Raw genomic sequence first — 25,150 nt, forward strand, 5'->3', positions numbered from 1 at the left:
CCAGGCCATGGAAGTGGCAGGCGCTCACACAAATGGAGCTGTGTGCACGTGCGCTTGCCCATTGCACACACATAACCATCCCCTCTTCCCCCTCCCCCCAGGCTGCAAAACCAAAAAGGTTGGGGAACTCTGGTCTAGATAGGTTCTCCATGTATGAAAAGGGATTTGTAGCCCCTTTACAGGTTTCATGAGTGGTTGGAATTGGATATAAATCTTGAAACAATGCTGATCATACTGCAAAACAGGTAGTCCTCACTTAACAAGCAACTGCTCATAGTTACAATGGTGCTGAACAGGTCATCATTGTTGTGGTCACTGCAGTATCCTGTGGTCATGTGATTATGATTTGTGACCTTTACTGCTGGCTTCCAGGAAGCAAAGTCAATGGGGAAGCCGGCAGGAAGTCAAAATGGCAATCACTTGACTCCAGGACACATCAACCACACAGGATGCGCCTAACAACGGGAACTGGTACTGGTACTGTTGTGAGTTGGATCAGTCATGTGGCACCATGTCTTACAACTGTGTTGCTTAGCAACAGAGTTCCTGGTCCCAATTAACCTCAGTAGAATAGAATAGAATAACAAAGTTGGAAGGGACCTTGGAGGTCTTCTAGTCTAACCCCCTGCTCAGGCAGGAAGCAAGGACCACCCGTATATGTTATCCATACTTCTGCAATTTTAACTGAGTAGAAAAGGAGTTGAGGGATGAGGCAAGAATTCTAGCCAATGAGAGCCTGCCTGATGTGCAATTTTAGAGGACACGCTGCACAAATATCTCCCATCTTGTCTTCTACAGAAGCAGGTGAGTTTTATTCAATATGCATAGATCCATAGGGTAAGAAAGATTCAGGTTATATGATAGGAAAGCTGAGCATCACACAGGATTTTCCAATGTGTTCTTAACTGTTCCTCTGTCTATTTTTCCTTTTGGGGGGAGCTCTTCTTAAATTTGAGATTAACCTTTTTTCACATAAATGCTGTAACTGGATGGCTGTAGAAGAAGATCAGATAGAGCTGGGAGGCAGAGTTAAACATGTTGTCAACTCAGAGTCTTTAGGTAAAGGTAAAGGTTCCCGGTGCTCATCTCTGTTTCAAAGCCAAAGAGCCAGCGCTTTTCCAAGGACGTCTCCGTGGTCATGTGGCCGGCATGACTGGACACCAAAGGTGCATGGAACGCTGTTACCTTCCCACCATAGTGGTCCCTATTTTTCTACTTGCATTTTTACGTGCTTTCGAACTGCTAGGTTGGCAGAAGCTGGGACGAGTAACAGGTGCTCACTCTGTTACGCGGCACTCGGGATTCAACCTGCCAAACTGCCCACCTTCTGATCGACAAGCTCAGCGTCCTAACCCACTGAGCCACCGCATCCCTTTCAGAGTCTTTATGTTGCCACAAATAATCCATGTCCATCTGGGGCCTATTTAGTGCTGACCATTAGTTGACTGGAACTTTTTTTTTAGCGCCACTTTAGTACTGACTGTTGCTTAGATTAATGTTGGGAGCAGAGCATCAGGGCCATACGTTAAACTGCAGCACAGAAACCTGTGTAGGAAAATCTAGTCAACTAATGGTCAGCACTAAATTGGCCCCAGATAAGAGTCAAAGGAATTCAAGGTGAGGCTGGAGCTTGGATCGTTTGTGGCAAAATAAAGACTCTAAGCTAATGACACATTTAACTCCATCACCCAGCTCTGCCTTCTCTTCTTCTACGGTGGCTGTGGTTTGACATCACATTTATTGCTTATGTTTGCTGCAGCACATTCCTCCAACGGTGGAATCCCTCTCCCGTTCAACATTACTCTGCCTTTCTGCTGTCGGGATGATTTCATATGCCACCTCCTACTTCCTACTTGCTCTCCTGCCTCTTGGAGTAGCGTTTTATTTCATCCAGAAATACTTCAGGGTTGCATCCAAGTAGGTTTTTCATTTCTCTCTTTAAAACAAACAAACAAACAAAGGTATCAAATATTTGAACTAATGGTTGACATTAGAATTTTGATGTTTGTTATCACTAGCAGGGGAACTGTTTGTGGCAGCATTGGGCAATGTGCAGTCATAAGAATGCATATTCAAGGCTCTTGACTTAAACCCATGCAAGTCCTCAGGCTAATTTTAAACAGTGGTTTTCTCCAAATAATTTAAACCTCTGGCGACAGCTTTCAACCCGTGTTTGTTTTGCAAGGAAGCAGATGAAGAAGCAAAGGAGAGTAAAAGAGAAGGAAGAAAAAGAATCTAGGGGTTAAGACATTAGGCTAAAACCCAGGAGACTGTGAAAATCTAGACCAGGGGTAGGCAACCGTGGCTCTTTTATGACTCATGGTCTTCAACTCCCAGAATTCCTGAGCCAGCCATGCTGAGGGGAAAGGGAGAGGTTTCCAAGCCGAGCCATGCTGGCTCAGGAATTCTGGGAGTTGAAGTCCACGAGTCATAAAAGAGCCAAGGTTGCCTACTCCTGGCCTAGGCCTAGGCCGCTTTATGACTCGTGGACTTCAACTCCCAGAATTCCTGAGCCAGCCGTGCTGAGGGGAAAGGGAGAGGTTTCCAAGCTGAGCCATGCTGGCTCAGGAATTCTGGGAGTCGAAGTCCACCAGTCATAAAAGAGCCACGGTTGCCTATCCCTGATCTAGGGGACCTTCTTTAGGCACGAAAGCCGGTTAGATGACTTTGAGCCAATCACCAGGAGATTGTGAGTTCTAGTCCTGCCTTCGGCATGAAAGCCAGCTGGTAACTTTGGGCCAGTCACTTTCTCTCAACCCAGCTCAACTCACAAGGTCGTGGTTGTTGTGGATAAAATAGGAGAAGGAAGAAGAAATTAGGTATGTTTGCTGCCGTGAGTTATTTATTTTTTTTAAAAAAAATGACAAAGGAGGGATATAAATAAATAAAACGAAAATAAATAAGTGGGTATCAGAAAGAAAGAAAAAGATACTTCTGAAACAAAATGGGTGGCTTCCTCCTTGTTGATGTCTCAAGATCCATTTGATAGGTGGCTTCCCATGGATAACTTCCAAGGGAACGCATAACAACAATTAAAGATGGTCACGTATTTGGTTAGGGAGAGCAAGTGATTCCATAGTTTAATAAGGAAAACAAGGTATTTGTTTACTAGAAATATGGTTTCTTCTTGGCTTACAATTCACCTTCTTTCTCTTGGTAATAGGGATCTCCAGGAACTTGATGATAGCACTCAGTTGCCTCTACTTTGCCACTTTTCCGAGACTGCAGAAGGCCTCACGACCATCAGAGCATTCAGGTTGGCAAATAAGAAGCCATTTTAATAGTGTTAGAGTCATTTTCTGCTTCTACCTAACCTCAGCAAGATAAACCACTCTCATTTTTGCCACATCTTTACGAAGTTGTCTTCTTCTCATTTGGAGACCTTAAAAGAGACAGCCTGAAAGTCATCCTTTAGAGCAGGGGTGGGGAACGATGGCCCTTTTATGGACTTCAACTCCCAGAATTCCTAAGCCAGCATGGCTGCCTCAGGAATTCTGGGAGTTGAAGTCCTCACGTCATAAAGGGGGTCATAGTTCCCCACCTCTGCTCTACAGGTATTCATGTAGTGCAGGGGTCTTCAAACCTGGCCCTTTTATGACTTGTGGACTTCAACTCCCAGAATTCCTCAGCCAGGCACACTGGCTGAGGAATTCTGGGAGTTGAAGTCCACAAGTCATAAAAGGGCCATGTTTGAAGACACCTGATGTAGTGTTTCCTGGCTTCTTCCAACACCACATCAATGCAGACTCAAAAAAGCAGTGTCAAATCTGTTTTCTCACTCATTCTTCTGGAGGGATGATTATGGCACTCATGGGGAGCAGAGAGAATTAATTCAAAATGGGGATCCAGCAATGGAAGCATCAACTCTCTTGTCAATGCAGTTGACTGCCAGGTCAATGTAAGTGAATGGCAATTGAGCAATGGGAAAAGACCCTTAATCAGATCAATTGTACGTGGAACGACCTTCATTTGCTCCTGCGGGACTGAAAACAAAAACCACAACAAAAAAACTGTGGTCAGCATAAAGAGGAGAAAGAACAAAAGCTAGAACAGAAGTGAATTAGGATGTCTAGTTTAATGAAAAGAAGGACTAGGGCAGGGGTCAGCAACCTTAAACACTCAAAGAGCCACTTGGACCTGTTTCCCAGAGGAAAAAAAACACTGGGAGCCGCAAAATGTGTGTGTGTGTGTGCGCGCGCACACACACACACAAGGGGGGAAACTTGATTGAAGAGTTTAATTAAAAAGAAATAGAGGCTGCTCTGTATGTTCTCCCTCTCTCCGATCTTCTGCTCACCTGACAAGCTGGCTTCAAGCTGTTCTCCGACATCTTATTGGGCTGGCTCTCCTGCCCTTGAGAGCTGCTGCTTTCTGCTGTTTCCTGCTTCCTGTGGAGACACAGCAAAGGCAGGAGCCCCACCCAGTACGCTTGTCAGCTTCTCGGAGAACAGCATGAGTTTTACACACACACACACAAAGAGAGAGAGAGAGAGAGAGAGAGAGAGAGAGAGAGAGAGAGAGAGAGAGAGAGAGAGAGAGAGAGAGAGAAGCGCACGTGCTCTCTCTCTCTCTCTCCCTCCCCTCCCTCTCTCTTTCTCTCTCTCCCTCCCTCCCTCTCTCTCTTTCTCTCTCTCCCTCCCTCCAAACTGGGAGCTGCAGGAGAAGGCTGAAAGAGCCACATGCGGCTGCAGAGCCGCAGGTTGCCGACCCGTGGACTAGGGGGTGACATGATAGCCATCTTCCAATATTTAAGGGACAGCCACAAAGAAGAGGGGCTTAACCTAAACTCCAAAGCACCTGAAGGCAGAAGATGGAAAATAACCAAGGGGAGAACCAACCTAGAACTAAGGAGAAAATTCCTGACAGTTAGAACAATAAACCAGTGGAACAACTTGCTTCCAGTATTGGGTGTGCCAATACTAGAAGTTTTTAAGAAGAGATTGGACAACCATTTGGCTAAATTAATATGGGGTTTCCTGCCTGAGCAGGGGGTTGGACTAGAGGACCTCCAAGGTCCCTTCCAACTCTGTTATTCTCTTGGTTTCATTCCCCTCTCCTCATCTTTGCAGCAGTTAAGACAATTTTTCCCCTCCAGAGTTTTATTAGAAAGCTAAGGTTTACTGGCTGAACACTGGTAATTGTTTCCCTTTGTTCTGAGTTCATTAAGTGCCCATCCAGAAGACATGCATTCCCACCACAAGGTAACCTCTGAACAGCTCAGCTCTCTTCAAAGTGTCCTTTTTATTCTTCGTTTGGACAGGATGAAAAGTGTAATAATAATGATAAGCAGAAGAGCACAATGCAGATGAAATGATGCAGATTGAGTGTGTCAGAGTTTCCATAGAGGGAGAGGGGTTAGAAAGGAGTGGAAGGGGGGGGGAATGTGCAACTGTTGGAGAGGCCAGAGACAGACTGTAGTTATTATCACGCTATCGGAATAATACATTTGGGTCTTGCATGGTGTGTAGGAAGGCATTTTTATGCCACAATGTTTTGCATGTGCAGTTCTTTGCACATCGGTTTCCTCTGGTGAGGAAAGTTGAGTTTGCACAACACCTTAGACAACGTAAAAATAGAAGCAGAATTAATGGTTTCTGCGTTTTGTTGGAATATAGCTTACGGCTTAGTTATATAGGTTGGACAAGGCCATCACAACAAACTATAATAGGATCTCTCTGTTTGGGCATTCAAGGTTATGTGAACATAGGCACTCACTTCCATCAACCTGGATTCAGAATTAAGTAATATAGAATATAGTAATTGTCAGAATCCATTTATATCATATTCATAAATGGAATGTTTCAAACATATCCCATGGATTCTGCCATCTCCCGAGGAGAAGAGGATAGATGTGTATTGAACCGGCAATAGGCATTTCAAAGGAAAGGAGAAGCCTTTTGAACTGGGGAAACAAAAGGGGGGGCTAGCATCTGGTTTTTGTCATGGTAGACAGCAATAAACAAAAGGGTCCTAACTTCCTTTTTCCCATGAGATGGATGATACGAGAGGAAGGATGGGGGACTGACCAAATGGGGATTAAGGGGGGTTAAACCGGGAACTCTTTATAAGGGTTTACATCGTGGAAATATTAAGTCCTGTCTCGCCTCCTACAACCAAGCATGTCATAGTAAAGATTCCTTTTGGACTAAGATTTGGCTCCAAGAGTTTTGTCTTCCTAAGACGTGGTTTGGGGTGGGTCCTGACAGTAATATAAGTCTATTAATCTAATAGGCAAAGTCAGCGAGAGCCACCAGGCTGCTCAAAATTTGGTGTCTTTCAAATAGACCCAAATGAGTTTGAATGAGTTAGAGGGTTGGTACAATTGTTTCTGTTTTTGGACTTGGGGGGGGGAGCAGTCTGGTGGGTTTGCAAAGCTGAATGAAAATTCACCCACATGGAGAACAAGAAAAGATTGTGACTTCTGAGCTGATAATATCATTTGTACAATTATAGATGTAAATACCTCCCTGCTTAGCTGGGTTTGTTTCCTTTCTCAGCCTGGAGTCATCCAGATGTGTTAGACCAGGGGGTCTTCAAACTGGGCCCCTTTATGATTTGTGGACTTCAACTCCCAGAGTTCCTCAGCCAGGCATGCTGGTTGAGGAATTCTGGGAGTTGAAGTTCATGTGTCATAAAAGGGCCCAGTTTGAAGACCCCTGTGTTAGACCAACTCCAGAAATCTCTGAGAATTCAAATCTAAGACATTTAAAGGACACCAGTTTGGGAAAGGGTAAACTGGGAAAGCTCCTCAAAAGGTTGGATTAATACTCAAGTGCGAGACCGTGAAGAAGTTCCAAGTCTGTAAGATTGACAATGAAGCTGAAAAAACATCCTGGGAGAAAAACTCTCCATGCTGTTGACAAGAAAACCACATGGACATGTTCATGAAATCATCAGGCCTCAATCTTGGCTCGAAGGAGACTTTCGAATTAAGCAGAATGTGAACGATCAATTCCAATTTGACAGTGGTTATCTTCATGCAACACCGTTAGCCAAATAACAGAATAACAGAGTTGGGAGGGACCTTAAAGGTCTCCTAGTCCAACCCCTTGCTCATGCAGGAAACCTTATAGCTTTTCAGACAAGTGGTTGTCCAATCTCTTCTTAAAAACCTCTTCTTTGTGGCAGCCCCTTAGATATTGGAACACTGCTGTCTTGTCACTCCTTGTCTTTCTTTTCATTAAACTAGGCATACCCAATTCCTGCAACTGTTCTTCAGATGTTTTACCCTCCAGCCCCCTCATCATCTTTGTTGCTCTTATCTGCACCCTAAAGTGGCTAGACCTCTGCGACTGATTCACACAACATGCTAAAGTTGGCTAATTTTACCGATGCAAGAGAATATTTGTAACTCAGAATTGAACTGTGGAATCTTTGGTGCTCTCCAAACTTGGCTGTTTTCTTGCAGACATTTCATTACCCAAACTAGGTAATATTTATTGATGATGTTACCTAGTTTGGTAATGAAATGTCTTGCAAGAAAACAACCAAGCTCAGAGAACACCAAGGATCCTACTGCTGACTCTTTGTTTTTAACCTTGATTTGTATTTTCTTGTTTAGCATATGGTACAAATTGAGCCTATTGGTTGCTTGATGACTCAAAGTATTGTGCAAATCCAGGAAATGGATGATTTCAGTAACCAGGTTAAATATATTGGGCAAATCTACCGAGCATGCTAGGCAGAAGAAAAACCAATTCCCAGTATATCTGTAGATGAGGAATTATGCTAAATGGGGTTCTTTCCCTACTTTCTCAACCCATCTTAGGGCAGAAGCAATGACTAAGATGGGTTGAACCAAGAATTGGCAACGCTGTTGAATTATTTTAATTTTAAAATGAAAAAAAAAATGATCAAAATTGTAAGATAATGAGGTACGGGTTTTCCTTTGTGAAAAATTAGAAGAGTAATATACTATGAAATCACATGGGAAAATCCTGATATCTTGCAAGGGTTCACATGAATATGCAACATTTTCCCCCCACACGGTGCAACCCTTCAGAATGTCATGCAAGCGTGTCATGAGATGCTTGATGAAGTTGTGAGATCTGGGACATTTTTTTTTAATGAGGACAGTACATGAGATCATTGATGGGATCTACCAAGTCTAAACTTTTGTAACCCTATATTGGAATGTTGTATTGTTCAGTGTTGTAGAGTTCAGTGTGTTCTGGTAATCCCAACCATGAGGAACGTCAACGAGTAAGGGTTCCATGTGAGCGTGCCCGGGAAGAAAGCCAGAAGGAAGAGCTCTCAGATTAGCAACCTCTTAGACAAAGACCAGGCGGAGTGATAAAGAGGGGCTGTGTAAATCCTTAATTCTCTGTCTATACCCTACTGCCCCCTTCTGGTCTATAGGCATAAGGTGCTGAAGAGTCAATGTCTTCAATAATACAGTATTATTAAAACTCACTATGAGGGTCAGGTAGACAATCAGATACAAAATAATATCTTTCCAGAGCAAAGCTATAAATAATGTAGTATTTCAGATACTGCTGGATTACAGCAAGTTTAATCATTGCTGACCACTGATCCTGCTGGCTAAGGTTGATAGGAGTGGAGTCCAGTCACAACTGTAGAGCAAAGACTCCAAGCCCAGCTGTGGCATTGGCTCTTTTTCACTAATTCTGGATAAATGTATCAGCTGGGAAATTCTATTTCTAAGGAGCAACTCCCATTGAACTTCTACATCAACATATCTCCAAAGCACCTGAAGGCAGGACAAGAAGCAATGGATGAGAACTGATCAAGGAAAGAATAGGATAGGATAGGATAGGATAGGATAGGATAGGATAGGATAGGATAGGATAGGATAGGATAGGATAGGATAGGATAGGATAGGGTAGGGTAGGGTAGGGTAGGGTAGGGTAGAGTAGAGTAGGGTAGGGTAGGGTAGGGTATATAGAGTAGAGTAGAAACAAAAACAATAGAATAGAAGAATAGAATAGAATAGAATAGAATAGAGTAGAGTAGAGTAGAAACAAAAACAATAGAATAGAATAGAATAGAATAGAATAGAATAGAATAGAATAGAATAGAATAGAATAGAATAGAATAGAATAGAAACAAACAATAGAATAGAATAAAAACAATAGAGTAGAAATAGAATAGAATAGAAACAAACAATAGAATAGAATAGAATAGAATAGAATAGAATAGAATAGAATAGAATAGAATAGAATAGAATAGAATAGAATAGAATAGAATAGAACCTTGGAGGTCTTCTAGTCCAGCCCCCTGCTCAAGCAGCAGAACCTATACCATCTCAGACAAATTACTAAGAACCAACTTAGAACTAAAGAGAAATTTCCTGACAGTTAGAACAATTAATCAATGGAACAACTTGCCTCCAGAAGTTGTGGGTGCTCCATCACTGGAGGTTTTGAAAAAGAGATTGGACCACCATTTGTGTGAAATGGCATAAGGTCTTCTGCTTGAGCAGGGGGTTGGACTAGAAGACCTCCAAGGTCCCTTCCAACTCTGTTATTCTGTTATGTTTGATCTGATTGGAAATTGAATTATGGAGGATGAGAGGAAGCAAAGGAGGATAATTAATGGGGAGATATAAGCAAAAAAAACCAAAACAAAACCCAACAACCTCTGCACAGCATCACTGCTTGCTTCCTAAAAACTCTTGGCAACTTCTTATACACAACATTTGCTCAAATTTAGTTTTTTTTTTGGTAACTCTGCAACTGCTCCGTTCCCTTCCCTGGAATTCTGCCATCCTTTCTGCCTATTCTAGAGTGATGGCATCAGATGATTGAGTCATATAACGTCAGGATGGTTTTCCCCTTTGCAGGCACGAGCCCAGATTTAAACAGCGAATGCTGGAACTGACGGACACCAACAATATTGCATATTTATTCCTCTCTGCTGCCAACAGATGGCTGGAGGTTAGGACGGTAGGTGTAACTTCATCACTGTCATAATTTGGAGATCTTTGAATCCAACAGTTGCTTCATTGGATACAGCAGATCAGGCAAAGATTTCTCATTGGGCTATATCTGGCAAAAAAACCCCACAAAAACCCAGAAACATGTATAATAGTTTAGTGTAGTTTCTGTTAAGGTTTTCCTAGCCCTTTGTGGAGAAAATGAAGTCCTGTTATAGAACTGAGATGTAAAGGAGATGCTGAGTAGATCTCTTAATCCTTTTTCCTAAACTGTCAAATCACAGAGATTATATCATTTGTCTTAACCCACCTGTCCACCTGGCCCCTATGGTAGCTCTTGACTTATAACCGTTCGTTCAGTGACTGTTTGAAGTTACAATGGTACTGAAAAAGGTAACCGTTTTTCACACCTATGACCAGTGCAACATCCCCCGTGGTCATGTGATCAAAATTTTAGATGCTTGGGAACTGATTCATATTTATGATGGTTGCAGTGTCCCGGGGTCACGTGATCACCTTTTGCAACCTTCTGACAATCAAAGTCAATTAGGGGGGTGGGGGAGGAGCCAGATGAACTTAACGACCATGTTACTAACTTAACAGCTGCAGTGATTCACTTAACAAATGTGGCAAGGAAGGTCGTAAAAAGGGGCAAAATTCACTTAACGAATGTCTCAGCAACAGAAATTTTGGGCTCCGTTGTGACCGACAGACGAGGATTACCTGTATTTCCTTGTCCCCGGACATCCTTATAAGATCACCAGCTTTAAGCGTCAGTTATACTTCTGGAATATAAGGCATATAGTTAAATTTGCAGAAATGAGAAAATCTGGAAAGGTATTCCTTATGAACATGTGGATTTCACTTGTCTGATTGTGTTTGATTCTCAATTAAGCCATTTTTTTATTTGTTTGATAGATCATCATCCTGGAAGAAACCATGTAGGTTTCTTTGCACATTTGGGGCCCATACATTCCATTGTAAATTTCCCAAATAAAACTAGAATTGGAGCTATTTCATTTGCTTGGTTTCAGAATGTTAGGTTGTTTTGAGACTGAGACATGACTTTACAGTGAAATGATAGCATATTGCTATATTAGAGGGTAAGGGACGCGGTGGCTCAGTGGGTTAGGACGCTGAGCTTGTCGATCAGATGGTCGGCAGTTTGGTGGGTCGAATCCCGAGTGCCGCGTAACAGAGTGAGCGCCTGTTACTCGTCCCAGCTTCTGCCAACCTAGCAGTTCGAAAGTACGTAAAAATGCAAGTAGAAAAATAGGGACCACTACGGTGGGAAGGTAACAGCGTTCTGTGCGCCTTTGGCATCTAGTCATGCCGGCCACATGACCATGGAGACGTCCTCGGACAAGCGCTGGCTCTTTGGCTTTGAAATGGAGATGAGCACCGGCCCCTAGAGTTGGAAACGACTAGCACGCATGTGCGGGGGAACCTTTACCTTTACCTTTATATTAGAGGGTGCTCCATCACTGGAGGTTTTTAGGAAGAGATTGGACAACCATTTGTCTGAAATGGGATAGGATCTCCCGCTTGAGCAGGGGGGGTGGACTAGAAGACCTCCAAGATTCCTTCCAACTCTGTTATTCTGGGAAATTCTCACTACCTACTTTTGCTGGGCCCTAGAATGAATTTGCTTCAATGAATAGACAATGTTTTCAGTGGAATCCCTCTGACTGTTGATGACCCAAGATTCTTCTCTTGAAAACTGGTTCACGGGGCTTACTTCCTGTTTCAAATTAATGTTTACAAATACCTTCCATATATGTTTATAATATCTGAAGGAATGCTTCCACATGTTTCTTTCTGGCCCAGTTCATATGCACTAAGCATATTATTATTTGGTATAATCTCTGTGTATAAAATAATACGCACACTAGGACTGTACAAGTTGACCTCCGCTTCCTCATGGTGGTTTGCCTGGCCACGTTGTCTGAAAAATGTCTTTCTCTACTTGTGTAGATCATGATTGAGACTCAACATCTGTTACTGTGGTCATGGTAGCTCCCAATCTAAAAATCTTCCTGGGGTTGTACCCATGGGGCCAGTTCAACATGGAGGTTTTTTGGATAATTGAAACAATGGAAAGATCCTCAAACAATTGCTTCTCAGCATTAAGAAGGTCTATAATGGCTCTCTCCAATCAAGGTCCTTCCAGATGTTTTGATTGCAACTCCCACTGAAGGATTATGGACCGGAAAAGGCTGCTGTGTAAAATATCTCCAATCTGAAAATCTACCAGAGGAAGGTCATAGATCAAGCGTATATTTTACAGGGAGGAAGTCCTATACGGTCCAAACGTTATGTAGAAACTGACAGAGAGAAAACTGTGCACCCCCTTAAGGGAACGGAAGCACCCTTGTGTTTGCTATTGCTTCCTTCTTTCGGTAGCGTTGCATTCAGAAGAAGGCCAACCTGTGGCCTAGCAATGCAAAGAAAAATATCCACAGGATTGATGGGGCTTTTAATGTTTGCTCAGCTTAGTTTTGCGGTATAAAATAGTTCTCTTTCTTTCTCTGCCTCCTTTCAGGATTATGTGGGTGCCTTCATCGTCCTCACTGCAGCTATGGCCTCCATCTCTGAAAAGTCCACTCCCGGCATCGTAGGACTCGGTCTCCTCTATGCACTGACGGTACGTGCAGAGGGAAAAAGGAATTCCCTTGGCATTTTATTCAAGGAAGGTCCATTGTGTGTCCAGCATAAGAGCCCTGCAAGATTCAGTATCATTTAGTTTTGACACAGCTGAGTTGTTTTCTTTGCAACCAATTCCTCGGGGGTCACAGCCCCCATGAGAAGCCCTCTGGATACGCAGCTGCTTCTCAAGGTTCCCAAAACTGAAAGGAACAATCTTGCAGCCCTGGATTTCAGCCAGGGCTGAAAGAATTCAGAACAACTTGGAGCAGCTTCAAGTTCCTAGAGCCAATTGAAAAAAAATAAGGATGATGATGATAATAATAATAAAAGTCACTGAAATTCCCATGCCCTCCATGCTCCCAAGGAAAGGAAGAGAAAAGTGCATGCAAGGACTGGAGTAGACTAGTGATTGATCACCAGGGTTTAACTTTCCCAAATTCACAGTTTGATTGTCAATTTCCTTTCACGCGAGATAGTAGTACCACTTTATAAAACCCTAGTAAGATCACACGTGGAATACTGCAGCCAATTTTGGTCAACATATCACAAAAAAGATGTTGAGAGTTTGGGAAAAATTCAGAGAAGAGCAAATATGATTTCTATTCTATTCTATTCTATTCTATTCTATTCTATTCTATTCTATTCTATTCTATTCTATTCTATTCTATTCTATTCTATTCTATTCTATTCTATTCTATTCTATTCTATTCCATTCCTATCCCTTATCCCTTATCCCTTATCCCTTATCCCTTATCCACTCCCTTCTGCTTTGTTTCCTCCCCTCCTTCTTCTCTTTCTTCTCTCCTTTTTCTCCCCTCCCTCCCCTCTCCCCTTCTTCTCTTTCTTCTCTCCTTTTCTTTCTTTTCTTCCCTCGCTCCCCTCACCCCTTCCTCTCCCCTCCCCTCGCCCCTTCCGCTCCTGTCCCCTCTCATTTCCTTCTTTTTTCATTTTCTTTCTTTCCACCCTTCTTCTCTTTCTTCCCTTCCCTTACTAGGATGCACTGTATTGTAGATGGTCAAACATCATTCTAAAACCTTGGAGATTGTTCTTCCCAACCATACAATGAACACCCTACACCTTCTCCAAAGGAATAGTATCTTGACAGATAAAAGCTTTATTCACATTGTTCCAACCATATGAAGATTCTGTCCCTTCCCAAATGCCATATTTTCATTTCTTTTTTCTTTTCTTTTTTTTGCCCCTCTTTCCTTTTTGCTTTATAGATCACCAACTATCTGAACTGGGTCGTGCGAAATCTGGCTGATATGGAAGTGCAAATGGGGGCCGTGAAGAAAGTGAACAGCTTTCTCAACATGGAGTCCGAGAATTATGAAGGCACCATAGGTATCTGGCATCACTGATGTTGTTTTAACAGGCAAAACCCAGTAGAGTCTGCCAACCAAATATCTGAAATCCATCTGAATAGCTGAAATTGATGAGCACCCAAATATCAGAGGTCCCTTGGAGACTCTCCCTCTATGGCAGAGTCTATGGTGAAATGTATCACTTATATTTAGAGGCAGCAAGTCAGCTTGATGACTTGGTGACATGAGAGCTGTCTTCCCACATTTGAGGCACTACCACAAAGAAAAGAGGGTCAACCAAAGGTGATCCAAAGCATCTGAAGGCAGAACAAAGAGCAATGGATGGAAACTAATTGTCAGGGAATTGCGCAGCAAGTGTCCAAATGAAGTCAGGGACGAACCTGTAGTTTTACATAAATAAATATGTGTAACATTTATATTTACACCCGACAAAATAGTCAGGTACACAGGAACATCGTGAGGTAAAGCTTAACCAACACACACGAGCACACAGAAGAAAAAGGCGGGAAAAAAGGGAAACTCCCCCTTTATACTCATATAGCAACCAATCATAACGCAGATTGCCTCATGCATGAGTCAGCACTCTCCAACCAATCAACAACAACTGTGTGTTCTGGCCCATTGAACAATTTCACTATTCCATCTACTAAATTTCATATCCTAACACTAATCAAGGAGAGAACCAATCTAGAATGAAGGAGAAATCTCCTGACAGTTATAACAATTAAATCACAACAAGAAGCTGTGAATGCTCCATCACTGGAGGTTTTCAAGAAGAGACTGGACAGTCATTTGTCTGGAATGGTAGAGGGTCTCCTGCTTGAGCAGGGGGTTAGACTAGAACAGGGGTAGGCAACTTTGGCTCTTTTATGACTCGTGGACTTCAACTCCCAGAATTCCTGAGCCAGCCATGCTGAGGGGAAAGGGAGAGTTTCCAAGCTGAGCCATGCTGGCTCAGGAATTCTGGGAGTTGAAGTCCACGAGTCATAAAAGAGCCAAGGTTGCCTACCCCTGGATTAGAAGACCTCCAAGGTCCCTTCCAATTCTGGTACTCTGTTATTCTATCTGTTATTATTCTACGTAATGCAGATGGTCTGTCCTAGTCAGGAATGATGGATCATTTCGAAGTTTCCAGCCCAACATAGCAAATAAATCATGGCAAAAGTCTTGCCTCCACATGTCTCCATATGTTTCCCCCTGTCCAGTAAGGTCAGCTAGAATGGGGCACGTTCCAGATCCTGTGGATTAAGCAATGTCATATTGTAGGATTCAGGAAGTATGTCTCCTTTGTGATTGCTCCTGGCCAATAGAATGGCATCTCCTTGGACTTTCAGACTTGTGCACTTCAACTCCCAGAATTCCCCAGCCAACCATGCTGGCTGGGGAATTCTGGGAGCTGAAGTCTGTAAGTCTTAACGTTGCCAGGTTTGGAGAGCCTGCCCTTGCAGATCCATATTGTTCCCACCTTTACTGATTCTTTGTAAATTGTTAAATACCCGGTTGTTCTCCTAGTTCTGGGTTGGGATGTTTTCTTTTTCAATTCTTTTCAAATTGTGAGCTGCTGGAAATCACTGTGGAACCAGGCAGCCTCAACAATATTAAAAAGCAATTATAATCTAATTCCCCCCCTTTTTTTTGGCTGGAGAAGAACCAGTTCATTTGACTTCATTTGCCAGCTACTGAATAAAAGGGAAAACTGACCTTGGTCAGCCATGAAGTGGACTGAGGTCAGACTTGAGTCATACTGCAAGTTTAAAAAGCAGCCTGATTTGTTTACTTTGTGTTAACACTGCTGCAAGTAACCTGCCTTGAGATTTGACCTCAAAGTGAGCCAATTTGTGGAAAATAAATAAATCTCGCATTGCTCTTGGTATTAGCAAAACAAAGTTGACTCTTCATGACAAATTGCCATCTTCTAAAACAGCTTGTCTGTGGAAGATGCGGTCACTCCAGATGTTGCTCTGTTTGGTCCATGTTCTTCATAACTGGTGTAAACCAGCAAAATCACTTTATCTGGAGATGCAGCTTGGCTGAATCAAGAGGTTCTTATTAACTTTGTGTCACATTGTCTACTTTTCAAATGAATTGCTTTTTTATGGATACCTATTTACATATTCATGTGTGCCCCATCTTTATTATGTTTACAAATAACTCAAGTTGGTGAACATATCCAATACATCTTACTCCTCCTATTTTCTTTACAACAACAGCCCTGTAAGTTGGCTTGGGCTGAGAGAGGATGACTGGCCCAAAGTTACCCAGCTGGCTTTCATGGCTAAGGCGGGACTAGAACTCAGAGTCTCCTGGTAATTGGCCCAAAGTCACCCAGCTGGTTTTTAGCGCTAAGGTGGGACTTGAGTGCACACTCTCCTGCTTTCTAGCCTGGTACCTTAACCACTAGGACAGGGGTAGGCAACCTTGGCTCTTTTATGATTCGTGGACTTCAACTCCCAGAATTCCTGAGCCAGCCATGCTGAGGAGAAAGGCAGAGGTTTCCAAGCTGAGCCATGCTGGCTCAGGAATTCTGGGAGTTGAAGTCCACGAGTCATAAAAGAGCCAAGGTTGCCTACCCCTGCACTAGGGCAAACTGGCTCTCCCATCACAGCATAAGAAAATTTTCTCTTGCATAGTAATTGTATTTATTTATTTAAACTTATAAGTCGCCCAACTCAACTAAAGGTGATGCTAGGCAGCTTACAATCAATGAAACACCCATCCGAAACACTCAAACCTTAAAACAATACATAGTAACGTTAAATTGAGTTTTAAAATGGACACAGATGGGAAAGAATTGACTGCACCAATCAGGATGCTTCTGCTTTGATCTTTCCCTCAGATATTTCTCAAGTACCCAAAGACTGGCCCCAAGAAGGCGAAATCAAGATCGAAAACCTGTGCGTCCGCTATGAGAATAACCTGAAGCCAGTTCTCAAGCACATTAAACTGTATATCAAACCAGGACAAAAGGTTCCGCAATCTTACAATAATTGTACACTTTTTCACGGGCTTTCTGGCAAAAAAGGAAATGAAGGATCCCTTGTTGAAGATGATTTGGTATCAAAAAGAAGCTAAATATATCTTGCTCGCAGAAACTTTAGCATCGGGGGACTCTAGTATTTATCCATATCTAGAATTTGTGATTCATGAGAGGTAGTCCTCAAGTTACAACCATTCATTTAACGACGGTGTTGAAGTGAAAAAAAGTGACTTACGACCTGTCCCCACACTTAACAACTGTCGCAGCAGACCCATGGTCACATGACCAAAATTTGAGTGTTTGGCAATCATTGTGTATTTATGATGGTTGCAGCATCCTGGGGTCATCTGATCACCATTTGCAACCTTCCCAGCCAGTTTCCAGTGAGCAAAGTCAATATGGGGAAAGCTAGATTTGCTTAACGACTGTAATTAAGAGCCGTGGTGGCACAGTGGTTAGAAGTATTGCAGGCTGATTCTGCTGACTCTGCTGCTGCCAGCAGTTCGATCCTGAATGGCTCAAGATTGACTCAGCCTTCCATCCTCCCAAGGTTGGTAAAATGAGGATCCAGATTGTTGGGGGCAATAGGCTGACTCTGTAAACCGCTTAGAGAGAGCTGTAAAGCACTATGTAAGCGGTATATAAGTCTAAGCGCTATTGCTATTAATAACTATGGCAAAACCAGGTTGCAAAATTAGGCGTGATTCTGGACCTAATTGTGGTTGTAAATCAAGGACTGCCTTTATCTCTATTTGCAAAGAGACAGAGAGAAATGAAATGAGGGAAGTCTTAATATTTGTTTTAAGTTACCTCAGATTGAGGGGAAAGTATCTTCTTTTTAAATGATCATTAAGCAATAACTACTTATAATTATCACACTAAGTGCTAGATATAAAAAGCCACAATAAACTTTATCTTTCAGGTTGGTATTTGCGGTCGCACCGGCAGTGGGAAATCTTCCCTTTCGTTGGCTTTCTTCAGAATGGTAGACATATTTGATGGTAAGTACTCCGAATCCGGTCTAGGGCAACTGGACGCAGCCAACTCAGCACAGCCAACTTGTCAGGGCCAACTCGCTGTGGGATGACTCGCCATGGCCCACTCATCGCGGGTGAAGAGTTACATTAATATCAAAGAAATGGTGGAATAGAATCATTAAAGGAAGGGTGCAAAAGGAAGGACCAAATGAAATGTGAAGGACAAAAACCAAAATATTTTTAAAATTGTTTTAAATAACTAAATAAAATGGTTAAGCTGAAATTCTTAAAGTGAAATGTTGAGTGACAAAATATTTTTTAAAAAATTATTTTAAATACTTAAAATTGAATTGTTGAATTGTCCCACGGCGGGGGGGGGGGGGTTGTGCTGCAGCAAGTTGGTCATGCTGAGCTGTCTGCCCCAATCAGTTGCAGCTCAGGATATGCGCAAAGTTTGGAATTTGAACTGCTCTCATTTCAAAATATCTCATCTTAAGTACTAAGTGTTCCAACCCTGAGACAGAGGGGGCGCAGTTTGTCCTAAAATCATTTCTAAAGTGCTTGAAACAGCCCTCATTATATTTGGGGTTTCTGTGCTGTTCACCTCTCATTGTGATCTAGAATCAGGTTGCACAGGTTGTGTGAAAATTTATCTCCTTCCCCTCTGCTATTTTGCGACTGGACTGGCTAACAAATCAGTACCCATCCAGAGGGCTCACATCCAGAGACTCACCAAGGAGCTGGTGATCTATCTGCTTTTGCTAGCAACAGATTCCCTGGGATGGTGTTTCTCAATCACTTGAAGATGGGTGGATTTCAACTTCCAGAATTCCCCAGGAATTCTGGGAGTTGAAGTCCACTCATCTTCAATTGACCAAAGTTAAGAATCACTGCCTTGGGAAATATAATCTCCTTACCCTTGATTCTCTGCTTCCCCCACCCCCACCCACCCCTTTTATATGTTCATCTACACCAGGGGTAGGCAACCTTGGCTCTTTTATGACTGGTGGACTTCACATCCCAGAATTCCTGAGCCAGCATGGCTCAGCATGGAAACCTCTCCATATCTCCTCAGCATGGCTGGCTCAGGAATTCTGGGAGTTGAAGTCCACGAGTCCTAAAAGAGCCAAGGTTGCCTAGCCCTGAACACTATTGCTGATTGTTTGTGGCCTGCAGATACAGCCATGCACGGCCCATCACCAAAAAGGAAGGCATAAAACAGACAAGAAACCAAAGGATGGAAATCTTATTGCCTGGCTGGTTTAGATCAGCTGCATTAACCACTGCTCTTTCTCTTCTCTCACAGTTCAACACATCATAAATTATCCCTTTAGCAGCTCGTTAATCATGCACCATGCTCTCAAATGTTTGCCTTTAGGGGAAGAAAGAAAGGCAAAAGAGGAGACACAGACAAAACCAGAGGAGGTGTGGGTCATTTTTTATTTCTAATTCTCAGCTGGATTGGTCCAGTTATCTCTTTTTTTGTGTCTGTTTAGGAAGAATTTCGATTGGGAGGCTTTGAATGCCTTCTATGACTTTTCTGCCTCTTGACAGGCGTCCCAATTTTTTTTTCTGTTTGGGCCTCCCAAAAGCCAGAGAACCATAGAAAGCAAGCACAATTCATACAGCTGAGCTCCATCCGTGCTTTCTGAAAGGATATTCAGTGATAATTCTAAAGGAGATGCTTCTCATTGCCGTGTTAGTGGCCACTAAGGGCTATCGCTCCTTAATTTCTTGCACTTTATGGCTTGGCTGAGTTATACGAGAAAAGATTACAAGACAAAAAGAGAGGGACAGACAGAGGAAAAACCGAAAATTTACCCAGATCTTGTCATGAGCAATAAAAGCTATTTTTGCCATCTCTTCATAACCCATATAGTAGGTCACATCTCTTGGTCACATTTTTTCCTTCCTTCCTTCCTTCCTTCCTTCCTTCCTTCCTTCCTTCCTTCCTTCCTTCCTTCCTTCCATCCATCTCTTCCTTCCATCCATCCTTTTCCTTTCTTCTCTTCTGTCTCCTTCCTTCCTTCCTCCCTCATTCATTCATTTACTGATTGTCAATGTAAAGGTAAAGGTAAAGGTTCCCCCGCACATGCGTGCTAGTCGTTTCCGACTCTAGGGGCCGGTGCTCATCTCCGTTTCAAAGCCGAAGAGCCAGCGCTTGTCCGAGGACGTCTCCGTGGTCACGTGGCCGGCATGACTAGACGCCAAAGGAGCACGGAACGCTGTTACCTTCCCATCGGAGTGGTCCCTATTTTTCTACTTGCATTTTTACGTGCTTTCAAACTGCTAGGTTGGCAGAAGCTGGGATGAGTAACAGGCGCTCACTCTGCTACGCGGCACTCGGGATTCGACCCGCCAAACTGCCGACCTTCTGATCGACAAGCTCAGCGTCCTAACCCACTGAGCCACCGCGTCCCTTTTTGTCAATGAGTGGGGTTCAAATGGACACCATGATATTCTCCACAGTACTGTAAACTGCAGCTGTAGGGCGCAGACTAAGCCATGGCATTTTGGGAAAATTAGTTCCAAAGGATTAAAATATCATGCAATCATTTATTTGCACACTCCGCAATTTCTAGTCTTATGGAGGATGCTCTCGTTTCTGACCGTCCCCTTGAAATTTCAAGTGATTTCTTCCAGGATCTCAGCCATGTTTCTGGGAATTTCTATGTGTTCTGCCTGTTTTGCAGCTCATCTCTTTTGTTTTGCTCCAAATGGTTTCAAACAGGGAGGATTATCATCGATGGCATTGACATTACGAAGCTGCCTCTCGATCTGCTGCGTTCCAGGCTCTCTATAATCCTCCAGGATCCTATCTTGTTCAGTGGTTCGATTCGGTAAGTTCTTGTAGGTCAGAAAATTAGCTGTTTTTATGGACCCGGGAATTTGGTAGAGCAGAGATTTCCTCAGCTCTGGTCCTGCAATGAATGCATCAGATCCTTTTCTGTGTCTGCTTTTGAATACTATTGCTTACAGCTCCGACTGCTAAAAATGGAAAGCTTACCAGAATATTCTGGCACGGACAGACCCTGGTATGAGCTTGCTCAGTTTTGTGCAACAGTGCCTGGAGAGGTAGCATTCACATGACTCCTCACAGACATTGTCATGATGCTAATCCAGTGTTTTCTGTAAATTCAACAGACTCTGTTCATTTGGGTGGGTGTACAATAGGTGGATGATTTTTTAAATATTTTTTGGGGGAGAGGCGGGGTTGAGATACTAATTGTACTCTAGGAGCACAAAAGTGGACATTTTAATGCAAAGCTGCCTTCAGTCTTGACTGCAGTATAATTAATTATTGATACCAGAGGCTACACTGGACATTTTGAGATCTTAGTGGGTGAGGTGAATGATAATAACAGAGTTGGGAGGGACGCTGGAGGCCTTCTAGTCCAACCCGCTGCTCAAGCGTGATGTGATATAGAAGTTGAATTTGGGGATTTTGGAGGATAGAGCAATTAATCAGTGGAATGGCTTACCATCAAAAGTTGTGGATGCTCCATCACTGGAGATTTTTAAGAAGAGACTGGACAGCCACTTGTCTGGAATGGCATGAGGTCTCCTGCTCCTCCCTTCCCATTCTGTTATTCTGTTATTTTGAAAATGGAAGCTTAAGATATGGTTTACACTACTTTTTAACCTCAAAATGGTAGGTAAGCCACTAATTTTCAGCAAGTGTGGCCAAGATGACTCCAGAGATGATGTAGTAAAAATTCACACAGTCCTGGGTGACCGTGCTGCCCAACCCTGGTTTATTTCATGGTTCAGGACTCACACTCTGACACTGAAGAAACTTCTCCAGCTGTGTTTGATCAGCACCAGGGGGTTCCTGGCTTGGTGTCTCCTAAGGCTGACATTCCACTGATTCAGCTACAGCTGGTTCTTCAGAGTCTGAATCCTAGGCCAGAGGTCTCCAAACCTGGCCCTTTTATGACTTGTGGACTTCAACTCCCAGAATTCCTCAGCCAGGCATGCTGGCTGAGGAATTCTGGGAGTTGAAGTCCACAAGTCATAAAAGAGCCAAGTCTGAAGACCCCTGGTCTGGACCATGAGAGTTCTTTGATGTTAGTCTTCTGAGTTAGGGAAAGGGTTGGAGAAGGGAGGTTCCTACAAAGCAGCAGATTCAAGTCATTTTGAGAATATATTCTGCTGCCAAGATGGGTCAATAATAGATGCTTGGATGTCTCTTATCATCTCTCCTTTTCCTTTGTGCAGAATGTATCAAATGACTCTAGACCAGGAGTAAGCAACCTTGGCTCTTTTATGACTTGTGGACTTCAACTCCCAGAATTCCTGAGTCATCCTGGCTGGCTGAGGAATTCTGGGAATTGAAGTCCACAAGTCTTAAAGTTGCCAAGTTTGAAGACCCCAGGTCTAGACAGTCCAGAGTCAAATACAGGTACGTAGTCCTTGAGCTACGATCTGAATTGAGCCCAAAATTTATGTTGCTAAGTGAAACATTTTTTAAGTGAGTTTTACCCCCTCTTACAACCTTTCTTGCCACAGTTTGTTAAGTGAATCATTGCAGTTGTTAAGTTAGTAACACGGTTACTCAGTGAATCTGGCTTCCCCACTGACTTTGCTTGTCAGAAGGTCGCAAAAGATGAACCCAGCAAGAAATATTGGGACATTGCAACTGTCATAAATATAAGTCGGTTGCCAAGTGTCTGGATTTAGATCAGTTGACCATGGGGAGGCTGCAACACTCATAAGGGTGGAAAATGGTCATCCTCATAAATCACATCTTTAAGTGCCGTTGTAACCTTGAACAGCCACTAAATGAACTGCTGTAAATCAAGGACTACACATAATTGATTTGTCTATTTCAAGTAGCCAAGACAAACAAATGGCCTAAAGGAAAACACATACTAGAGATTAGAACTCAGTGGATCAACAAATGACTGAATCCGTGGCTTTATCTAGAAAATTGAGACGTTAATTCAGTTCCTAGTTCACAAGTCAGACCTATTGAGCGATGTGGTTTGGTTTGGTATTTTTCCATAGTTTTAATCTGGATCCAGAGTGCAAATGTACAGATGACACCCTTTGGGAAGCTTTGGAGATTGCTCAGTTGAAGAACATGGTCAAGGCCCTGCCTGGTGGGCTAGGTGGGTATATCAGAACAACTTTTTAGTGATAATCTAGGCCTGTCGACCTGTTCAACCCACAAGTGCACAGCAACTTTTGGGTTGTTCAGTGTTGTCAGGAGCTGAATCTGAGATGTAGCAAACTTGGTTTATGACCAAGTGGCAGCTTTGGAAAGGAATTGCAGTCACTCTTGCCTCTCTGATGATTGGCAGCACTAGGATGGGATCTTCTTGCCCCATCAACCATCTCCAGCAGTGAACGCCCCCAAACCAACCTCCTGGAAGGCCAAAAGGATAGGAGCAGTTCTCACTCTGGTGGTAGAATGTTCCACAGGGCCACAGCAAAAAAGGCTCTTCCCCTTGACCCCACTCAACAGAATTCCTCAGCAGATGGGATCCATAGCAGGCCTCTTCCACTGGTGCGAGGGAGGAAAGCTAGTCCCATTCGGGTGAGACAGCTCTTCAGATACCTTGTTTTGATTCTAACTGTCCCATTCCCAGATGCTGTTGTAACTGAAGGTGGTGAGAACTTCAGTGTTGGGCAGAGACAACTCTTCTGTTTGGCCCGGGCTTTTGTACGTAAGAGCAGTATCCTCATTATGGATGAGGCCACCGCTTCCATTGATATGGCCACAGTAAGTAGGTGTACTTTCCTATGGTCCTTGGTTACTCATATTTTCTTTGCAACTAAACTTTTTTTTTAAAAGGGGACTCCTTTGGTAGGACACTATAGGGAATGACCAGTCTAAACCTGAGGGTGGGGTCAAATGCATCATTAGTTTAAAATATCTACATCTCTGGAAGAAACTCAACCCCAACCCCTCTTGAAGTCCATCGACTTTTATCTGGTGCCAATTCACCTTGACTGTCAATAAATTCTTGGGTATAGGTAGCATGAAATAAACTTGTATTGCTTTGGAACTCTGTCCTGGTTCCTGACTTTTTGCATCTGACAAACAGTGGCTCCAGGTCTATTTTCCTTCTTCCAACTTTAGACAGAAGGGCATTGAGGAGTTTTCCATTAGTAACCCATACAGAGATCAATCCATTCAAGGGTCAATGAGATGAAGTCCCAAGATGGCCTTGCTCCAAGGCAGAATGACGCCTTCATTTCAAGCAGAAGATGATGAGAATGAGAGCAGAGATAAATGGATGAATGTGTCATTGAAGTCCACCCTGGGTCCTCTCACTTTAATGGATTCTCTTGGTCATGGCGAAACATGACTCCTAACAAGAACTTCGATGAAAATTCATTGGTCAGTCTGGTCAACTTCTGGACATGGACTATGAGGGCAGCCCCAATTTTTCTGTTGCTGTAGACCAGGGGTGTCCAAGCTTGGCAACTTTATAACCTAGCCGACTGAGGAATTCTGGAAGTTGAAGTCCACAGGTATTAAAGTTGCTAAGCTTGGACACCCCTGATGTAGACATTCTTTGTGACCCAACAGGATGAGTGTCCCAGTGATGCTTTTCCAAAAGGCAACTGGACTTTCTTGGTTTTTTTCTCTTGAAAACATTTTGCTTCTCATCCAAGAAGCTTCAGAACTGAAGAGGTTTCTTGGATGAGAAGCTAAACATTTTCAAGGGGGAAAAAACCCCCCATAAAAGTTCAGTTGCCTTTTGGAAAAGCACCTTTGAGACAATCATGAACTGGGTGATTTGAGATTCTCCATAGACCACAGGATGAATGGTTTGAGTGAGCACCTACTTGACAGATGCTCACCTCACCTTGCAGACTTCCAAATAAAGTGGTTTGGCCTAGTCAAAAGACGTTCTCAAAGCTAGAAGACTACTCCTGTTAAAATTAATTTTGTAAGAATCTCAGGAATGTTCTTTGGTAACTCCCGTTTTTATTTTTCCCAGGAAAACATTCTACAAAAAGTTGTAATGACGGCCTTCGCAGATCGCACAGTGTTAACAATTGCTGTAAGTAGACATTTCCTCATGGGCTGCCTTTCCTACTTCAGCAGATCATAAATGTCTTCTCTAGAAGAAATTAAGGACCTCTACAATTTAGAAATATTTGTTTATGTAGGTATAATGTACGGTAGGTATCTAATTATGTCTGTGTTTGGACATCATTATACAAGCTCCATATTTTGAAATGAAGAGTCCTATGAATCAAGCTATAGGGATGCTACCATGCACAATAATATCATCTGATGAATTTTGACTTCCCAGTTTAGACCAGTTCACAGGCCCTTTGCCTCCTTGGTCACTTAAAAACCATTCTTCTACTA

At 42.9% G+C, this 25,150-nt stretch overlaps 1 protein-coding gene across 3 annotated transcripts in view; it reads left to right on the forward strand.

The window, feature by feature from the left end:
- The window catches only part of ABCC9 (ATP binding cassette subfamily C member 9), a 94,332-nt gene that overhangs the window by 65,815 nt on the left and 3,367 nt on the right, over positions 1-25,150 (forward strand). For 2 of the 3 annotated variants that reach the window (XM_081330550.1, XM_081330551.1), the window contains exons 27-37: positions 1,760-1,917; positions 3,164-3,256; positions 9,803-9,905; positions 12,438-12,539; positions 13,765-13,885; positions 16,703-16,833; positions 17,766-17,844; positions 20,552-20,660; positions 22,828-22,931; positions 23,412-23,545; positions 24,774-24,836. In XM_081330550.1, the coding sequence (XP_081186676.1) occupies positions 1,760-1,917; positions 3,164-3,256; positions 9,803-9,905; positions 12,438-12,539; positions 13,765-13,885; positions 16,703-16,833; positions 17,766-17,844; positions 20,552-20,660; positions 22,828-22,931; positions 23,412-23,545; positions 24,774-24,836 (1,197 nt within the window). Of the gene's footprint in view, positions 1-1,759; positions 1,918-3,163; positions 3,257-9,802; positions 9,906-12,437; positions 12,540-13,764; positions 13,886-16,702; positions 16,834-17,765; positions 17,845-19,126; positions 19,246-20,551; positions 20,661-22,827; positions 22,932-23,411; positions 23,546-24,773; positions 24,837-25,150 lie in introns of those variants that run through there. The other variant, XM_081330552.1, reaches the window with a different exon arrangement.

The sequence above is a fragment of the Vipera berus genome, assembly GCF_964194415.1.
Source record: "Vipera berus genome assembly, chromosome: 6".
Lineage (NCBI taxonomy): Eukaryota > Metazoa > Chordata > Lepidosauria > Squamata > Viperidae > Vipera > Vipera berus.